The sequence below is a fragment of the Cimex lectularius genome, unplaced genomic scaffold, assembly GCF_000648675.2.
Source record: "Cimex lectularius strain Harlan isolate CLEC.00 unplaced genomic scaffold, Clec_2.1 scaffold23, whole genome shotgun sequence".
NCBI classification, from domain to species: Eukaryota; Metazoa; Arthropoda; class Insecta; order Hemiptera; family Cimicidae; genus Cimex; species Cimex lectularius.
Genome location: NW_019392690.1, coordinates 1,106,237 through 1,122,909, shown reverse-complemented (window position 1 = coordinate 1,122,909; position 16,673 = coordinate 1,106,237). Strand labels below are relative to the sequence as shown.

Sequence of the window (16,673 nt, the reverse complement as noted above, 5' to 3'; positions counted from 1 at the left end):
AATTAGCAAAAAAGCAATACTCCAGTTCACTCTGCAAAACCAACCAATGAACAATTTCGGGAATTAAGTTTTACTATCGGACACACTCTCAAAACTCTAGCAGTTATCAAAAAGAGAACTTCAATTTGAAAGAATAGGTCACTCGGACAAAAAATGGAAGAGGACTTAACCTCGTGCAGGAGTTACACAGTGGGCAGCCTTCAATGGAACCATCTCTCAGAAGGGGTAATTAAGGTAGATAAGTTTACATGTAAATTTGAAGAACGAATTTAAATTGGACAACTTTAAATTATTATTGAATTTGAAGGAAGCAAATTCCATAATCTTGCCCGTACAATAATGAAGTTTAAGGCTAAAGTCGATAAGGAAATTTAAGTGAAAAATTTTGTGTTACAACTTGAAAAATTGGTATCTGTAATTTAAGCTTGTTATTTGACGGAGGCCATCAAGGGCCCTATTATCGTGTATCAATACAGGTCAACAGTTAAGCGAAATTCGATTGTTGGGAAAATCCTTGATCCTGTTGGGCTGTTTTTTATCATCCAAGGTCCCAGTTTTTATTACATAACTTTTGGTAACTTTATTAAATATAGTCGTCAGATAGCTTGGCAGCTTCTTTTGCCTTTCCTAATTTCCTTTTGTTGCATGTGACTTCACCCATTATGCTTACTCCCCATCCTTTATGTGAAAATTGCCTTAAGGGTTTTTTTAGTTCAAAAGCGGTGTCGAGATGAATTTCGTGAATTTCAGGACTGATCGTTATTTCGTCATATTTTTATGATTCGGTTGTTGTGTATTACATAGAACAGGAATTACTTTATTTTTTGACTGATTGATGTTGTTTCAATATTGTAATACATCCATTACATTTCGTGGTTCGATTGACCAAATAACTTCGTTAAGTTAATTAATCTTTATGTAAGGTATTGGTTGAAATGAAAAAGTTAGTGTCACGAGCGGGACTCGAACCCACGACCTTCGGCTAATCGTGACAGTCACGATAGCTCAAGTGGTAGAGCAGCGGCGTATTTAGCCGAAGGGCGTGAGTTCGCGTCCCGCTCGTGACACTAACTTTTTCATTTCAATCAATACCATACATAAAGATTAATTAATTGTAGTAAATGTAAGCGAGAAAATTTTTCTACAATCATTTAACAATTTATATCCATATGTAAGTTATGTAGAAAACAAATTCATTGTCACACAACATTATACACAAGTTGCAGGTTTCATGGAAAAAACTACAAATTATTGTTTTCTATAATTTATTTATGCTATCGTTGAGTGGATTGCTTAACCGCAGCAGAACAAACTTGTAAAATAACTTCTCGAGCAGTAGACATTCTGTGGGCAAATCATGATACGGAAACATGATTTTGGAGAATGCGGGTTTCCTTCGAGTCAACCGAGATATCCGAATGGGCCTTTTTCTCCTCAAGGTACAGGACCTCGTGGGCCGAACGGTGCAAGACCACGCGGACTAGCCCCACTTTTCAATTACATCTGCCATTGCGAACGATTGTGTAATACTCGTCCTACTTCTCCGACGGAAAAATCGAAAAAAAAGAAAGTCGACATTACAGATCCACAAAACGAATGCGCTAAATTGAATCAAGAAGGAAACTCGAAGATGTTCTACTGGGTGATCAACGATCCGAAAAACACCGACCCCCACGTTCAGGATATTGTATGCGTCGATTCTGCCGAAAATCGTCCTTTAAAACCGGCCGAAGTCTTGAAAAAACCGGATTGTGGGAAAAACGAAATCTATTGGGAATACGCGACCAACCAGACTTGTCCTAAATCCGGCGATGTTTCCGGTAAAAAGAGTAGCAAAAGTAGAAGATCGACAGGATCCGCCGGGGGGCATGCATATAAACTAAAAAAACATCTGAAAAACAAATTAAAAGAGAACAATTTACAAGAGAGTTCAGACGAGAACGTTTTAAAATTCGATTTTCCCGAGGAAATAAGAGAACCTCAGCGCGGCGATCTCATATGCTGGTTAGGAAAATCAAAGGACGGCCCTTTGCCGGGTATCCGTGCGATATGGGAAGCCGAAGAAATAACGGAAGAACCGGGAAAAATTTGCTGGCTCGGGAGGGAAGTGACAGACAGAGAGACCAACTCGGCTTTGCGTTACGGTTATAAATCTACTTCGGGAAAGCACAACTGGAAATCTAGACCTGGCTACTGCTTGCCTCCGATAAGCTCATTGAAACAAAAACCGATAGATTTAATCCAAAGGCTGACCACAATGAAACCCGACATTTCGTCCAAAACGGCCAATTCTACCATCCAAGGGGGATTGAACAGTTTTGATGATGATAAACTACTAAGCATATCTGCTTATAATATTCCATCAGATTTATTAAAAACTGTTTCTTGGCAAGATATTAAAATCAACAAAATGGCAAAAAAAACGAGATAAATTACAGTCTATTAGAAATCGCCTGTTCCACGACCCTCGCGTTTTCTTTGAGGTTTTTAGCAATATAAATGGTGGAAAACAAAGACATCCGATTCTGTTGCGTCGCTTATTGTTTTTAAAATGGAATATTTTGTTTACACAGTAATACACTTTATTTAAAAAGAATTGTCTTATATTTTTGAGAGTTTAACACGTAAGGTCTTGATTAATATCTACTTTGAATTATCTTCAAACTACTTCAAAAGAGGTAACAACATTGAGTGATATGGAGCCGAAATATNATGTATATATATATATATTATGCAGGGTGGGCGACCAAGACCCGAGGGGTTAAATGCCTGGGTAGACTCGTACCCCATAAAAAAAAATATTTACATACGCGGTTGACGGACATTTTTGGGTTAAAGGCCGCGTATGCGCTCGGCATGTAGATAAAGGTTCCTCAATGTGTGCCACATAATTGAACGATTGATTCCTTGGCTCCTTGCAGGGAGCGAGTAGGTAAGAATTGTGCTCGACCTGTGAATCTGTGCGCCCACTTTTTCCATTTCTGGAGGAAATAGGGGGTAATTTTAGTTAATATCAGATAATGGATTTGGACTTGAATTTCAAGTTCAAATTACATCGATACACATACATATACACTCACCTACATAGTTGAGACTTCTCGCAGTCCATCGACAATTCCAGTTTTTGTAATTTACAAGGACTTTCGAGAACCTGGGTGTTGATCAGACCGGGGTCAGACCTATGTCTTGTCCAGCCGTCGAGTTTGGGTTCCAGGGGCTATCAACAGCTAGGTCATTTCAGCCTCTAAGCAATCAGTTCCTAAAACCAAACCCATTTACACTCTCATACAATCTTAAATACAATCTTTCTTCTTTATATACCATACATTCAATTAGGGTGGTGGAGTACTCGATATTCATCAACACCTGTTGAGCGGACTCCCTTTTTTCAAAAATAAAATTAATATAATAAAATTTAAAAAAAACGAAAGAAAGTAATACGCCATGAACTAAAATAATGATAAAAATAAATAATAAAAAAAAATAACGAGGGGTTGTAAAGGAGGGGTTTACTTACTCAGGGCGTCACTGCGAGTAGGGGACGGGGTGAGGATGGAGTTCGGGCCCGAGTCCACCAGCTCCCGATAGTAAAGCTCACAGTTGGTCCAGATAAGGGGAGGAAGACCGATTTTACCGTTAGTACTAATTTGAGCAAAAACATGAGAGGATCGTGGCTTAGATTCACCATTCAGACTGAAGGCGTAGAGAAGGGACATGATGGGCAGATTAGGATTAGGGAAAATTAGTTTTTAGTTGAGATAAAAAAGTCAATGTCACGAGCGGGATTCGAACCCATGACCTTCGGCTGGATACGCCGCTACTCTACCACCTGAGCTATCGTGACTTCGACTTTGACCAATTAATATGTTTCAATTAATTAAAGGTTTTTAGTTGGGATAAAAGTCGAAGTCACGATAGCTCAGGTGGTCGAGCTGCGGCGTATTTAGCCGAAGGTCGTGGGTTCGAATCCCGCTCGTGATATTGACTTTTTTTATCTCAACTAAAACCCTTAATTATTTGAAAGATATTAATTGGTCAAGCGGACCACGAAAACTAGTGAATTGATTAGGGAAAATGTAAAAAAAGGCATATGAAAAGGACATTACCATGCACTCTGCGGATTGTAAAAGAAAATATTTCCTTGCCTAAACAACACCTGTTATAAAACTAACTCACTATTTCGACACTACACATTTACGCCCATAATACATTCACTCTCAACACACGCTAGAGACGCAAAACTATACTTACTGTAAACAATAAAAACAACCTCATTTCCTCCAAGTATCGCAGCAGAATATCCCAGATCGCTGCCATGCTCAACACGTTCACGCCAATAAATACATTCACTCTCAATACATGCTAGGTACACAAAACTTTCAGTACATAGTATGCAATAAAACAATTCTGTTTCTTCTCGTGTAGAAATGTGTAGAGATTAGTGACCGTTAATCGATAGTTATTCAGATATCGTGAGATGCGGTCGGGTGTAGGTTTCAGAAAAACATTTTCTTTATCGTGCCAACGTTTCGATCTTTTATTGAGCCCTGAAGATGATCTCAATAAAAGATCGAAACGTTGCCACGATAAAGAAAATGATTTTTTTGAAACCTACATCACACCCGACCGCATCTCACGATATCTGTATAACTATCGATTAACGGTCACTAATCTCTACACATTTCTACACGAGAAGAACGAAGAATATGGGATTCTATGAACAAATTTCAACTACATACGGACACGTAGTTAAAAGTATTCTGAAGGACGTCGCCAACAAAGAGAAGAAACTCGCCTCGGCCATCAATCAGAGAACTTTTTTGCTGAAATGCAGACAACACAAGGTATTTCCTACTCACATCAAAAACAATTTCAACTTCACAAATTCCACACTAACACAGCCAAACACCAGAATTAAGGGCACTCTCAACACGACACGCAAGGATGGCACAATTACACAGAAGACAAACACTTTTAGCCCTGAAGATGATCTCAATAAAGATCAAAACGTTGGCACGATAAAGAAAATGTTTTTCTGAAACCTACATCACACCCGACCGCATCTCACGATATCTGAATAACAATCCTGTTTATTCCAAGAATCGGAACAGGGGATCTAGATAGTCGCTGCCGTGCTCAAGTACAATTTTCATACAGTGTGGCATTCCTAGGCGCTCAGTACGTAGCCAAGGAATTGCATCCTTCAATGCAACGAGCAAACCTTCTCTGCATGCTGGGCACATATGCGGGCTTTGACGCAAAATTGTGTCCGTGTGTCAACCTTGCATGGCCTATCCTAAGGCCCGCCGTAAATTTAACCCAGCCTACGGACAGCACACATCCCACCACAACCACGTTTTGTCAAGGTACCGGACATTGAACCCAGTACGATGTCCTCTTTTCGGCAAATCCTTCTAGATTTAGAATCTTAGTCCGAAACTGAGGATTTTGTTTTGCTGTGCCTACTTTGCCTACTTCGGTCCGCGAAGTATTCGTGGAGAGTATTTGGTATCTGAGGAAGTTCCAGAACGTATTTAGGGGTTGTTTCTGGCTAAACAGAACTTTACATTTTTTAGATTTACTTCTCAAATACCACCTAGTTCGTAGGTTTAAACTGAGGGAATTTAGGTAAACATTTTCAAGGGTGCTTTGATTAATTGGAATTAGAAAAAAACAACGAAAAAGTCACAACTACTTGATTTATCATTAATACTTTATTAACCACTGAATTACATATCGGAATTTCTGGGGCTGTAACGATCTCGAGGGCTAAGTTTCTTGTAACTATCCTTCATCTAATGCAACTGTGTCAACTTTCGTCGAGTCACGTAGCTCGTGATAGAGCAACGGCGTATTGAGCCGAAGGTCGTGGGTTCGAATCCCGCTCGTGACACTAGCTTTTTCATTTCAACCAATACCTTACATAAAAAGATTAATTGATTGAAAGAAATAATTTGGTCAATGAGGCCACTAAATATAATGGATTTGGAACAACATTAACAAACAAACAGATATTAAAATTGCAAGATGAAAAATATTCGCAGCGTTAGTTGTTAATACAATTTGTAATAGTATTTTTGTGGTGTATAAAATTCAAAATAAGTAAAATAGAACAAATATTTGGCAACAAAGGATGCCAGTAGTAGTAGATTTTTTGTAATGGTTAGTAAGGTGATTTAAATAATATTTGGATATAGGGCATTTGTTTTTGGTAAGCTCCCCTTTATCAATTATATGTGTATGCAATTTGGAAATAAAATCCGATAACAAGTAAATTTAGTAATTACCACATGTTAAGCACAATGTTGACATAAATAAAATAAAAACATGACAATTACCTGAGGAAAGTCGCTTCGAATACAAAGTGTTGGTTACGTGGCAAGAATTCATTCAAGCTGGCAAATAAATAGATTTCAACGATGTCCGACTTAGAATGTTTGTTCCTCCTCGAGGTTCTGGTGGACTGCGTTGTTTTCTCATCAGAGGAAGCGAAAAAGTTGCGTGAAACATGTGTGCAGTTTCAATTTCTTCAATTTCCGTCGTTCGACGTCTGCGAAGAAGATTTCGCACCGAGTGGGGCGGGTTACGAATCGTCCGATGTTCCTTTTAACGCAGGGAAATCACTTCTTTTCTCCATGTCCCAATTCAAGGTTGGACAGAACATAAACCTGGACGTGCTGATCACTAAATCCGACGAGAATGGAAAGAAACAATTAATCGGCAAAACTGTCGTGCCTTTAGGAAGCAGTTTCACGAATCTTTTTCTCGTCTCTAGCAAGCGACAGTTGACAGAACCCATCGCCAAAACGATCCGAGACACGTTCGTGTTTTTCAACGAACAAAACGTAGAAAGCGGAAAGATCGGCCTGCTGGTGAGGCTGTCTTGTTTTGGCTCCGCCATCGTTACTCAGTTTGAAGTCAACGATCCAGAAGAACAAATCTATAAGTTCAATAACGAAGCTTACTTCAAGAAAGACAATCAAGACAGAAAGGTAGGCGAACATTGTGATATCAAACAGTCGAACAGGGACAATTATCCTTCTGGAGCGAGCTACCCCTCGAATTATCAGCAGCACCCGGCAATGAAATATCCAAACCAACCGATGCAACAACAGGGACAACCCGAACGCTTTCCACCTCAGATGGGTTATTATCCCCAGTCACAGACAGGCGCAGAAACTTCCAAATACCAAAATTACCTTCTTCAGCAATATTGTCCGTTAAAAAAAAACGGATCGCAAAAAGGCAAAGGTGTTGGATACGCGCCACCCTGTGTCTGCTACCCTGGAGGTCCGCCTCGGCCGGTAAGTCCTCCTAAACCGGCTTTTAGAAGGTGTTACGTATTAGGAGAAGGGATCGGTCCGTCTCCCAGGACCGGCGATCTGTTTTCCTGGGTGAGTCCTCCAAAAACGGACAAAGACAGAGAACGGGAAGAACTGTTGGGAGGGCCGAAGATTTCATGGGAGATATCCTCGCGCCGTTTTCCTCAAAAAGGCGATATTATTAAAATAGAACCGGCGACATTACAAGAACGGAAATCTGTAAGCGGCGAAAAAAAGCTGGGAAAACGAGGCCAACCTAAATATAACAAAACGGAAAAAAAGGAGGCTACTAAGGTGGTGAGAACTCGTGTGGCTTTTGATGTCGATCAAAAGAGCGAGAAAAAAGTGGAGACGAAGAAGAAAGGTAAAACTGATTCTAGTCCGGCCGATGCCAAAAAAAAGAAATAAGGTACAAATAGCCTGAGTGGAACTATTTCAACGAAGAGCCCTAAACTTGCCAATGTAAAAAATTAAGTCTCAAAGGTCATAGCTGATTTAGCAGACGCGAATTATTCTCAAAATAGCACGCTTCTCCTAACAGCTGAATTTCTGATGAATGTACGAGACAGCCAAATGGAAAACGACTCGAGTTAACCACACTACACCGAGTACACAACACAAATACATTTCAATCGTCCTAATTTTAAATTTGATTTCATTACTGGCTACAAATCTTGAATTTTTTACAGTGTGACATTTGGATCTCGATAGTTTTATCTTATAATTGGATTGTACACTCTTCACTCTTATTATTTGTTCAAATCTCTATTTTGTTATAAGTAGATATTAGTGCACAATTTTAAGTCTTATCAAGTCCTATCTCTCACAAGTCTGTAAAAATTAATGGGTTTACAAATTTTAAGATTTTTTTCAAGCTTTTTGCAGATATATCCTTTTTATTAACAGGATATTCAATTTTAAGCATAGAGGTGTAAATCAAAAAGTAAAATGCTTCGTCCTAATAAAATATTCAGATATGCCAACACTAACCCAATGGATCAACGAACAGTAAGCAACTTATAGCCGATCGATCTGGGATCAAACCGTTACAGGTCCATCACCTGATAGACAAATAATTTCCACGGATTCAGTTGGCATCACTATTTAGTTATACATCATACGGTAAAATTAGGAATCCGAGTACTTGTACTCCTCAGACGCGACACACGATATTTTGTACTCGATATTCCTGGACGGGGTCAAGCAATCCCTTCCTTTCACGCTAATAAATTAAAATAAATACACCACCTCGATGCAAACATAGAAGTCTAGTCACATTCATTCCCCCAGAGGCGGGGATTAAACAATTCCTGGTTTTCTCTATAAATTAGCCCTGTTGTATTACTTAATTTTGTAACCATTTCATGATTAATTTATTTTAATTAATTATTTGGATTTTGAAATATATTCCTGCTTTGAATTAAATAAAGTGAGAAAGTGCATTTATCAGGTTTTAATGCAATTGAAATTATAATTTATGTATCACGCGCTCAATATATAACGCACTAAAATATAATTTTGTAATAAAATATTGTGATTGTGTTTATTATAGTGTTAATTCTCCTTAAAAACGTAAATATCGTTAAAACAAATACATTAAACAAAAAAATTACAGGAAACATATGATTTACCACTTTGTAGTCACATTGTTTTCAATAAATTATTTACAATTTATCACACACTATTCTTTTAACAAAAATATGAAAATGATTTAACAAAATTCATAGTTAAACAACAACACCACAATGGAAAATACGGAAGAACTCGAGTTGCTTTTCCTTCTGGAAATTCTGGTCGATTACATATCGTATACCACAGAAGAAAACTCAAAAAAGAACTTGAAGGAAACTTGTGTCAGTTTTCAATTTCTAAATTATCCACAAGTTACTATATGCGAGGAAGAATGTTCAGACAAGCCGAAAAACTGTGATGAAAAAGAAGTTTGTTTTAATTGTGGGAAGTCTTGTCTGTTTTCTCTTCAAGGGAAGTTTTTGACGAGAAACTTAGATTTAGCCGTAACGGTTGCTCGGAAGGATGACACGGGAAAGCTCGTCACTATGGGCCAGGTGACAATTCCTTTTGGCAATAATTTTGTAGAGCTGTTTGATAAAACGACTATCGACTTCACGGATGAACCTCAGAGTAAGACGATCCGAGACCAATTCGCGTTTTTTGATGAGCAGAACAATCAGGCTGGAAAGATGGGTGTTCTAGTTCGGCTTTCTTGTTTCGGCTCGCTTATTGTCACACAATTTGAAGTGAAGAATGCTGAAGAACAGTTTGTTTTCAAAAACGATAGGGTATTATCCACAGTAAGTTCTAAAACGCTCGATCGGAGTACTGGACGGCCTTACGTACCACACAGTTCTCACTCTGTTCCAATTCCTAGTTCTTCTCAATTGGGGCCTCAATCTTTCCAAGCACCACCGCCACCTCCTCCTCCACCTCCTCCACCGCCACCACCACCGCCTCCACCACCACCGCCACCGCCTCCGCCTCCACCACCTCCGTCGAATCAGTTTTCAATGCCGTATTTCCCTCGAACAGGTGTGTCGACGGGTAATCTAAACTCAGTAGTACAGCCACCGTACGGTCGGCCACGGCCGGTTGAAAACAACGGGTATGGTGGATATCAGGGGCCTGCTCTACAACGTAATCTAGCAACCACTTCCTACCCTTCTTCTCTTTATTCTTCAGATAAATCTGCCTCTTTCCGTCCATTTCTTCCTGGAAAGTATATGGAACCACACAAAGGAATGGATGTCCAAGGAATCAGAACTCCGACGAACAGGGAATACCGGCCAGTCGAAGCGCATTCTCCGCAATATTCCAGTTGGCAATCCTTACCGAGTAAGTCCAGTCCTCAATTTTCAACCAACGGCATACCAGCGTTATCACCGGCAGTATCGCAATATCGACCTTACCCTTTAGTCGGCCCTTCTAGGACTCCACTTACCGTGCCCACCTTTTCCGAATATCAGACGAAACCGTATCCACAAGTCGGTTATCAACCTAACTTCGGTCTTCAAAATGAATATAATCCGGCTCAACGAGCTCCGAGACCGTACATGCCTCCTCAGCCGATGCAAGACTTCCGACGTCCTTACTACGATAACACTTGCTACATGGTTCAAGACATTCAAGGAGCTGATAAGGCGAAGGAATTCGATCAGTGGAATTCGAGATCGACTGAAAACAAATCCAACTCTCTCTTTTTAAAGACCGACAAAATGAAGAATCAAAAAGAATCGAGTGTTCCTGTCAAAGATAAATCGTTGTGCTTTGATGTTCCTTCCGATCTGAGGGGTCCGAGGGTAGGCGATTTAATGTGTTGGGGAGGTACTCACGGCGAAGGGCCTCAGCAAGGCGTTAGGGCGATTTGGGTCGCCGAAAAAGTACAAGGCGATCCCACAAAGATTTGCTGGGTGGGTAGGGAAATCGATCCAAAAGAAGTGAAAGCGTTGCTTCAACACGAGAAGGACCAATACAATCCCAACCAGAACGTCTGGAAGTCCACAGTATTGGAAAATCTGGCACCCGCGACCCAACAAAAGCAAGTCGATCTAGTCAGCAGAATTCTAACACCGAGGACTTCTGAAGCGCGGTTACCTCCGTCCAAGCAAGAAAGAAGGCCTTGCCCTCTTGGCGATCAGCCGACGTACCCCGCGATGCAACCCGCCTTTCCAAAATTTAAGCCGCAACAAGGAAACTTTCCGACAGGGAGAGGAGATCCTGGATTGGAATTATATCCCGGCGGTGTCCGTCAACAGCAGCCCTTAGGCGCATCGACGATGCAACCATGTCAAACGACCCCAAGCCCTTCCGCAGGACAACTCGCTCAAATGTCTTATGAACAATTGGCCACAATCAGCAGCAAAAGTTCCGGTGGGGCAAGTTTTCAGCGGCAGCAAACAGACGGAGAAACGAGTGAAGTTTCGTCTTCAACTGAATCCGATGATGGAAAATTTTCAAAGTTCAACTTCTGCGACTGTGATATCTCTTTACCACCTGGCTTTTCAAAAAACGGCAACAAAAAGCACAAGAAAAACAAGAAAGAATTAAAGACAAACGGTAAGAATAAAACATGCTACTCGGAGGATTCGTCCAAAGACAAACTGCCACCGATTTGTGCCGTTACATGTGGAGACCCTAGGTGCTGTTTAAATAAATACACCACAAGCGAATATAAGTGCACGCCGATCGCAACGAGAGGATCCAGTGGAAAGTTGGTTTATTTGCCGAATCAAGCGGTTTTCAACACCGGCGATAAAAGCGAACCGTTTAATTTAAGCAGTCAATCGTGTCCTACTTATTTCATATCGAATAACGCTCATTCGCGCCCACAACTGGTCCAGGTGTCCGAACCGTGTTGCAAACACAGCGACGATACGACTAACGATACGTTCTTGTTAAACATGGGGAAAATCGATTGTTCCGGTAAACCGGCTAAACTCAATTTGACTTTCAAGACGCCCAAGAGTTTGCCCAAAATATGTACGAACGATAGCGCAATACAGTGTTCTTCAGAAGTAGACGGGGCGAAAAAGGGCGGCAAAGGGGACGGGAAAAAGGGCGGAAAAAAGAAAAATAAAGGCAAAAAAGGAAAGAAGAAAAAATAGGAACCAGGCGACGTTGTATTATAGGTAATACGTTATTCGTTCATGCGGTAATAATTGTGTTGGTGGTCGTTCAATTCAGACAATAAACATGTTAAGGTATATTTGTTTTATTACTGCCAATGACTATAACGGTGTCACATTTTTACATTTAAGATTTCTCTTATTAATTTTATTCTTTTACGATCCGACTTGGGCTTGAAAGTACCAGGTTTTTTGCTTAGAATTGTTCTCTCTCCTCTTCTTCCCACAACCTTTAAAATCCTCACCTCTCGATCTGGCATTTTCCAGAAATTGATACAAAGAATTAAAATATGGGGTCAGAACCATTTTTTTCTAAATTAGCTTTTTGGCAGTTTCACATTCTGAGATCGCCTCGGAGTAGGGTTCCTCTGCTGTCACTTTAGCCAGGTCGTCTGGGAGGCATGAATGGGATGCGAGGGCACAAGATTTTTGTAATAAAAAAAAACTTTTTTCAGATCTTCCTGAAAAGAACAAACCCTTACAACCCGGCTTAGAATTGGCCACTCCCGGCTCACCCTTAGTTTCCTCCTTGAAAGAACCCCTCAACCTATATGCTCAATCTACCACTATATTCACATCATAATCGATCTTTTACTAGAACCCTCCACCAACGAAAGGTCAACATCAATAGGCATTTTAACAGACATCCATCTAATAGATAAAATTTAGTTTCATATCCTCTCAATTTTTGTTTCCTCTGCCCCATGTTGGCCGAGTGGCGGGGCACGGCTGCTGGTCAGTCTTGGTCTTGACGGAGGACCCCCTCTGCAGTGAATTTGCAGAAGATGTCGTTGAGCACTAGAACCTTCCTCAATAAAAACCTGCGTGCGATGAAGTTTAAAAATATTAGTCGAGAGAGATCCATGTTCAGAGGCTGTTAGGACCATGAGTAGGGGGGCGACGGTGGCCGCAACTAGGCGTTGACACGGTGCTCATCACTGTAAGGTAAAGGTCCCGGGTTCGAATCCAGCGGCCATGCATTCAAACCCAACACACAAAAGGGCTTTTTTTAAAAAACGCCGGCACCCCGAGGGTTGATATAACCTCTGCTGTTGCGAACCCTCGTTAAAAAAAGAAAAAATTGTTAGTAAAGGGATGTTAGTGGGAATATTAGAAGCAGCTTAACTTAAACACCACGTTAACCGGGGTTTGAATTTATCATAGACTATGAGAGCTATAAGCTCAATAATATGCTAATCCGTTGTGATGGTTTACGGTACGGCTCCTGCGGTAATTTTCCCGGAGGTGATGGAAGCATACTTGTAGGTGACATACTGTATCGTAAATATGTATGATATTCCAAAATAATTGCAAAATGTTTTATTGCACAGATGGTGATAAATATTTTATTATTAAAAAAAATATGCAGAATAAAATTTTAAGTATCTGAACACAGTCGCAAGTATGAGCAAAAACATATGCATACAAATCTGGGCTCTAATCATGACATATTTACAACAAAATACGATACCGCGGCGACCGAGTGGTTAGGGTGTCCGACTCATATTTGCCACGCTAGCGATCCGAGGTTCGAATACTGGTGTAGCCCACGGTTTTTTAATTGAAAATAGTTTGAAAAATGTATAGTAAACTGGTTTGACGCCTCGCCCGAAATACCCAAAGTAATTAATCCCATTTGCACAAAAAGTAGCATTATGCCCTTCCATTCAACTACGCTTAAAGATCGCTTTCAGATAATCTTTTTCCTTCGTTGATTTCATTTGATATTATACTTATTTTTAAATTAATCCATATATATTTAGTAGTCATGACCTATTAATTATTTTAATTAATTGTACTTTTTATCTAAGGCCTTGGTTGAGATGAAAAATTTAGTGTCACTATAGCTCAAGTGGTTAGAGCAGCGACGTATTGAGCCGAAGGTCGTGGGTTCGAATCCCGCTCGTGACACTAACTTTTTCATCTCAACCAAGACCTTAGATAAGAAGTACAACTAATTAAGACTTATTCTTAAAACTTTTTCAATGGCTCCAGTCAGGCATTTGAGAGGGCATGATCGCTTTGCTTCGAACTTAAAAGTCAGGACAGGGCCGACCTAGGTCTACGTACGAGAAAGATTATAGATTCATCTGTTATCAGGCTCTTCGAAACCGCAGAATTATGGGAAATGAGATGAGAAATCTAATAAGACAAGACCGAAATCTTTCGATTTTCTCCAGGATTGTAAGAAGAAGGCTCAATGAAAATAACCTCAGGGCCTGGCTCGTGGACTTCTTACCAAAGCTCAGAAAATGGCCAGACTTCAATTCGAACGGGAACATGTAAATTGGACATTGGAAGATTGGGGAAGAGTTCTCTTTACAGATGATGTAAGAGTTGATGTCAGATCTTCAGATGGGCGTAATTTCATATAGAGACGCTCAGGAAAAAGTTAAGTGCTAAACGGTTCTTCAGATGGGATTCCATGGTGTGTCATTAATGTTATGGGGTGGCAATTCTTTGGACGCCCTCACCGAATTGGTCGTTGTGCTTCACAGAGGTACTTACAAAACCGAAGAACATGTAGTGCCATTTGACCCCCCCCACACATAGGTGAGAGATTCTTGCTAATGCAGGATAATGTCAGGACCAATAGAGCATTTATTGTGGATGACTACCTGACTGAGGTTGGATTGGTGTGGCCAGCTTTGAACCCAATTTGGGACCAACTTAAGCGACGGGTACTACAGCGAAATCCAGGTCTCAAGTCGTAACACGCTAGATAAGTTGAAAACGGCAGTTCTTGATGAATGGGAAAGAATCCGTCAGAATTTTCATTCTATTTTGTCCTTTGTAGATGAAGATGTAATTTTTCATGGTATGATATACTGCGCCCTTTACGAGCTATTGTATCCCCCCTTCTCTGCCTATTTCATCAAGAAACTTGATTAATAGGCCCGGTTTCAGTGGTTGAAGCTCTTCTATGGTCACATTATACATCCCAAAACATTTCCTCCTGCGGGCTAATGTAGCTCCGCAGTTTGCTAGTAAATGTGTTGGTGTCTCTTCTGCCTCCTTGCAGAATCTACATGTGCCATCTTGGATTGTTCCAATTTTCTTTAAGTGTCCATTTAATCTGCAGTGTCGTGTTAGGATTCCTGTTAGGATTCGCAGTCTGTTCCTGCTTCCTTTGACACATTCTGTGATTTCTTTCTTACCAAAATTGGTTAGAAGATTCTTGGATTGTTTCCAATGAGAGAATTCCATTGTTCCTTCATTTTCTTTTTGTCCTTCTGTCTGAGATATTCGTTAATAGTGTGGATTCCTATGCCACAGAAGGGTTCGGGTCGTATCAGCGGTGTGGCAGCCCCTTTCCTTGCAAGGGTATCCGCTTTCTCGTTGCCATCTACTCCCATGTGTCCTGGGACCCAGCAGAGGCTGACTTTATTCTGCATACCTAATATGTTTAATTTGGTTTTGCAGTTCAGCACCATCCTTGAACTAATGATACTTGAGCTTAGTGCTTTGATGGCTGCTTGACTATCTGACATGATAGCTATATTCTTGTTTTTGTACCCTTTACTTAGATTGGATTGGGTACATCTTTCAATTGCATGAATCTTAGCTTGGAAGATACTGGTGTGTTTTCCCATGGGTTCTGAGTATTTGGTTCCGGGTCCAAATACTCCTGCCCCCGTACCTTCTTGTGTTCTAGATCCATCTGTGTACCAGAGGATGGTGCCATTTTTAAAGGAGTTATTTCCCTTCCTTTCCCATTCTTTTTTGGTACCCAGATATATTCGGAATTTTTGGTTAAATTCAAACATCCTGTTCATGTCGTTTCTTGGAGCCATGAGTGATGGATGGTCTTTCCATAGTTTCTTGTTGTCTCTCCATTTCAGTTTTATTCCTGTTGGAGGTTTCTCTCTGATAAAGTTGATGATGGTTTTCTGTGCTGTCCTTTCTACCATGTGATGTAGGGGGATTAATCCTAGTATCTTTTCCATGCTAATTGTAGGACATGTTCTCATTGTTCCCGTTATGCAGATGCATGCAAGTCTCTGTATTTTTGTGAGTTCTTTCCTTTTGGTTATTTGTTCCGCTTTATCAGCCCAGCCTATAGCTCCGTATGTAAGTAAAGGTCTTACTATTATGGTGTACATCCATAACAGGGTTTCTGGCCTACATCCCCAGTTTCTCCCTGCTATTCTTCTGCAGTGAGTCGGCGTCATTGACTCGAGTATGCTTTGCATTGTTGTGCGTATGACCGGCGTGGTACCCTTGGGGAAGCGAAGGATCGGACCACCTAGGCTAGACCTATGGCGTCCCTCGAATGCGTGCAGCAGGTGTAGGCTGAGCTCGATAAGAGACTTTTTACCGTAGACAGTGCTCATCTAGGGGGTGGGTAGCAATCCCACTATAATCCGAAACCGCTGTCGGGGCGTTCCTGAAAGTTTCTACGCTAGGGGAGCCTCTACACTCAGAGAGATAGAGTCGCCTTCTCTATCTAGAAAGTACGCGAGGGGGGGGACGGGCTGATGTATTTCGGCCCGTTAGCCCCTCGCGTGCGGCGTACGACCCGACGCACAATGCGGGCCCGACCATTCGGAGTGGACAAGCGGAGAGCGTGGCTACCGACCCTTAGGGGCCGGGACACCACTACACCAATGCTGCGGCGGTAACACCATTCCGTCGTATGCAGAAGTGCGTCAGCTCTCATCTTGAGAATCAAAACGTCCGATAAGGCCATGAGCCAGGTGCGGACGTTAAA

General features: G+C 41.0%; 1 protein-coding gene across 1 annotated transcript; it reads left to right on the top strand.

The window, feature by feature from the left end:
• Window positions 1-6,278: 6,278 nt before the first annotated feature.
• On the top strand, window positions 6,279-12,042 carry LOC112126579. The gene is made up of 2 exons (XM_024225892.1): window positions 6,279-7,727; window positions 9,050-12,042. The coding sequence occupies exons 1-2, from the start codon at window positions 6,420-6,422 to the stop codon at window positions 11,939-11,941; spliced, it is 4,200 nt and encodes a 1,399-aa protein (XP_024081660.1). The 5' UTR covers window positions 6,279-6,419; the 3' UTR covers window positions 11,942-12,042.
• The last annotated feature ends 4,631 nt before the right edge of the window (window positions 12,043-16,673 follow it).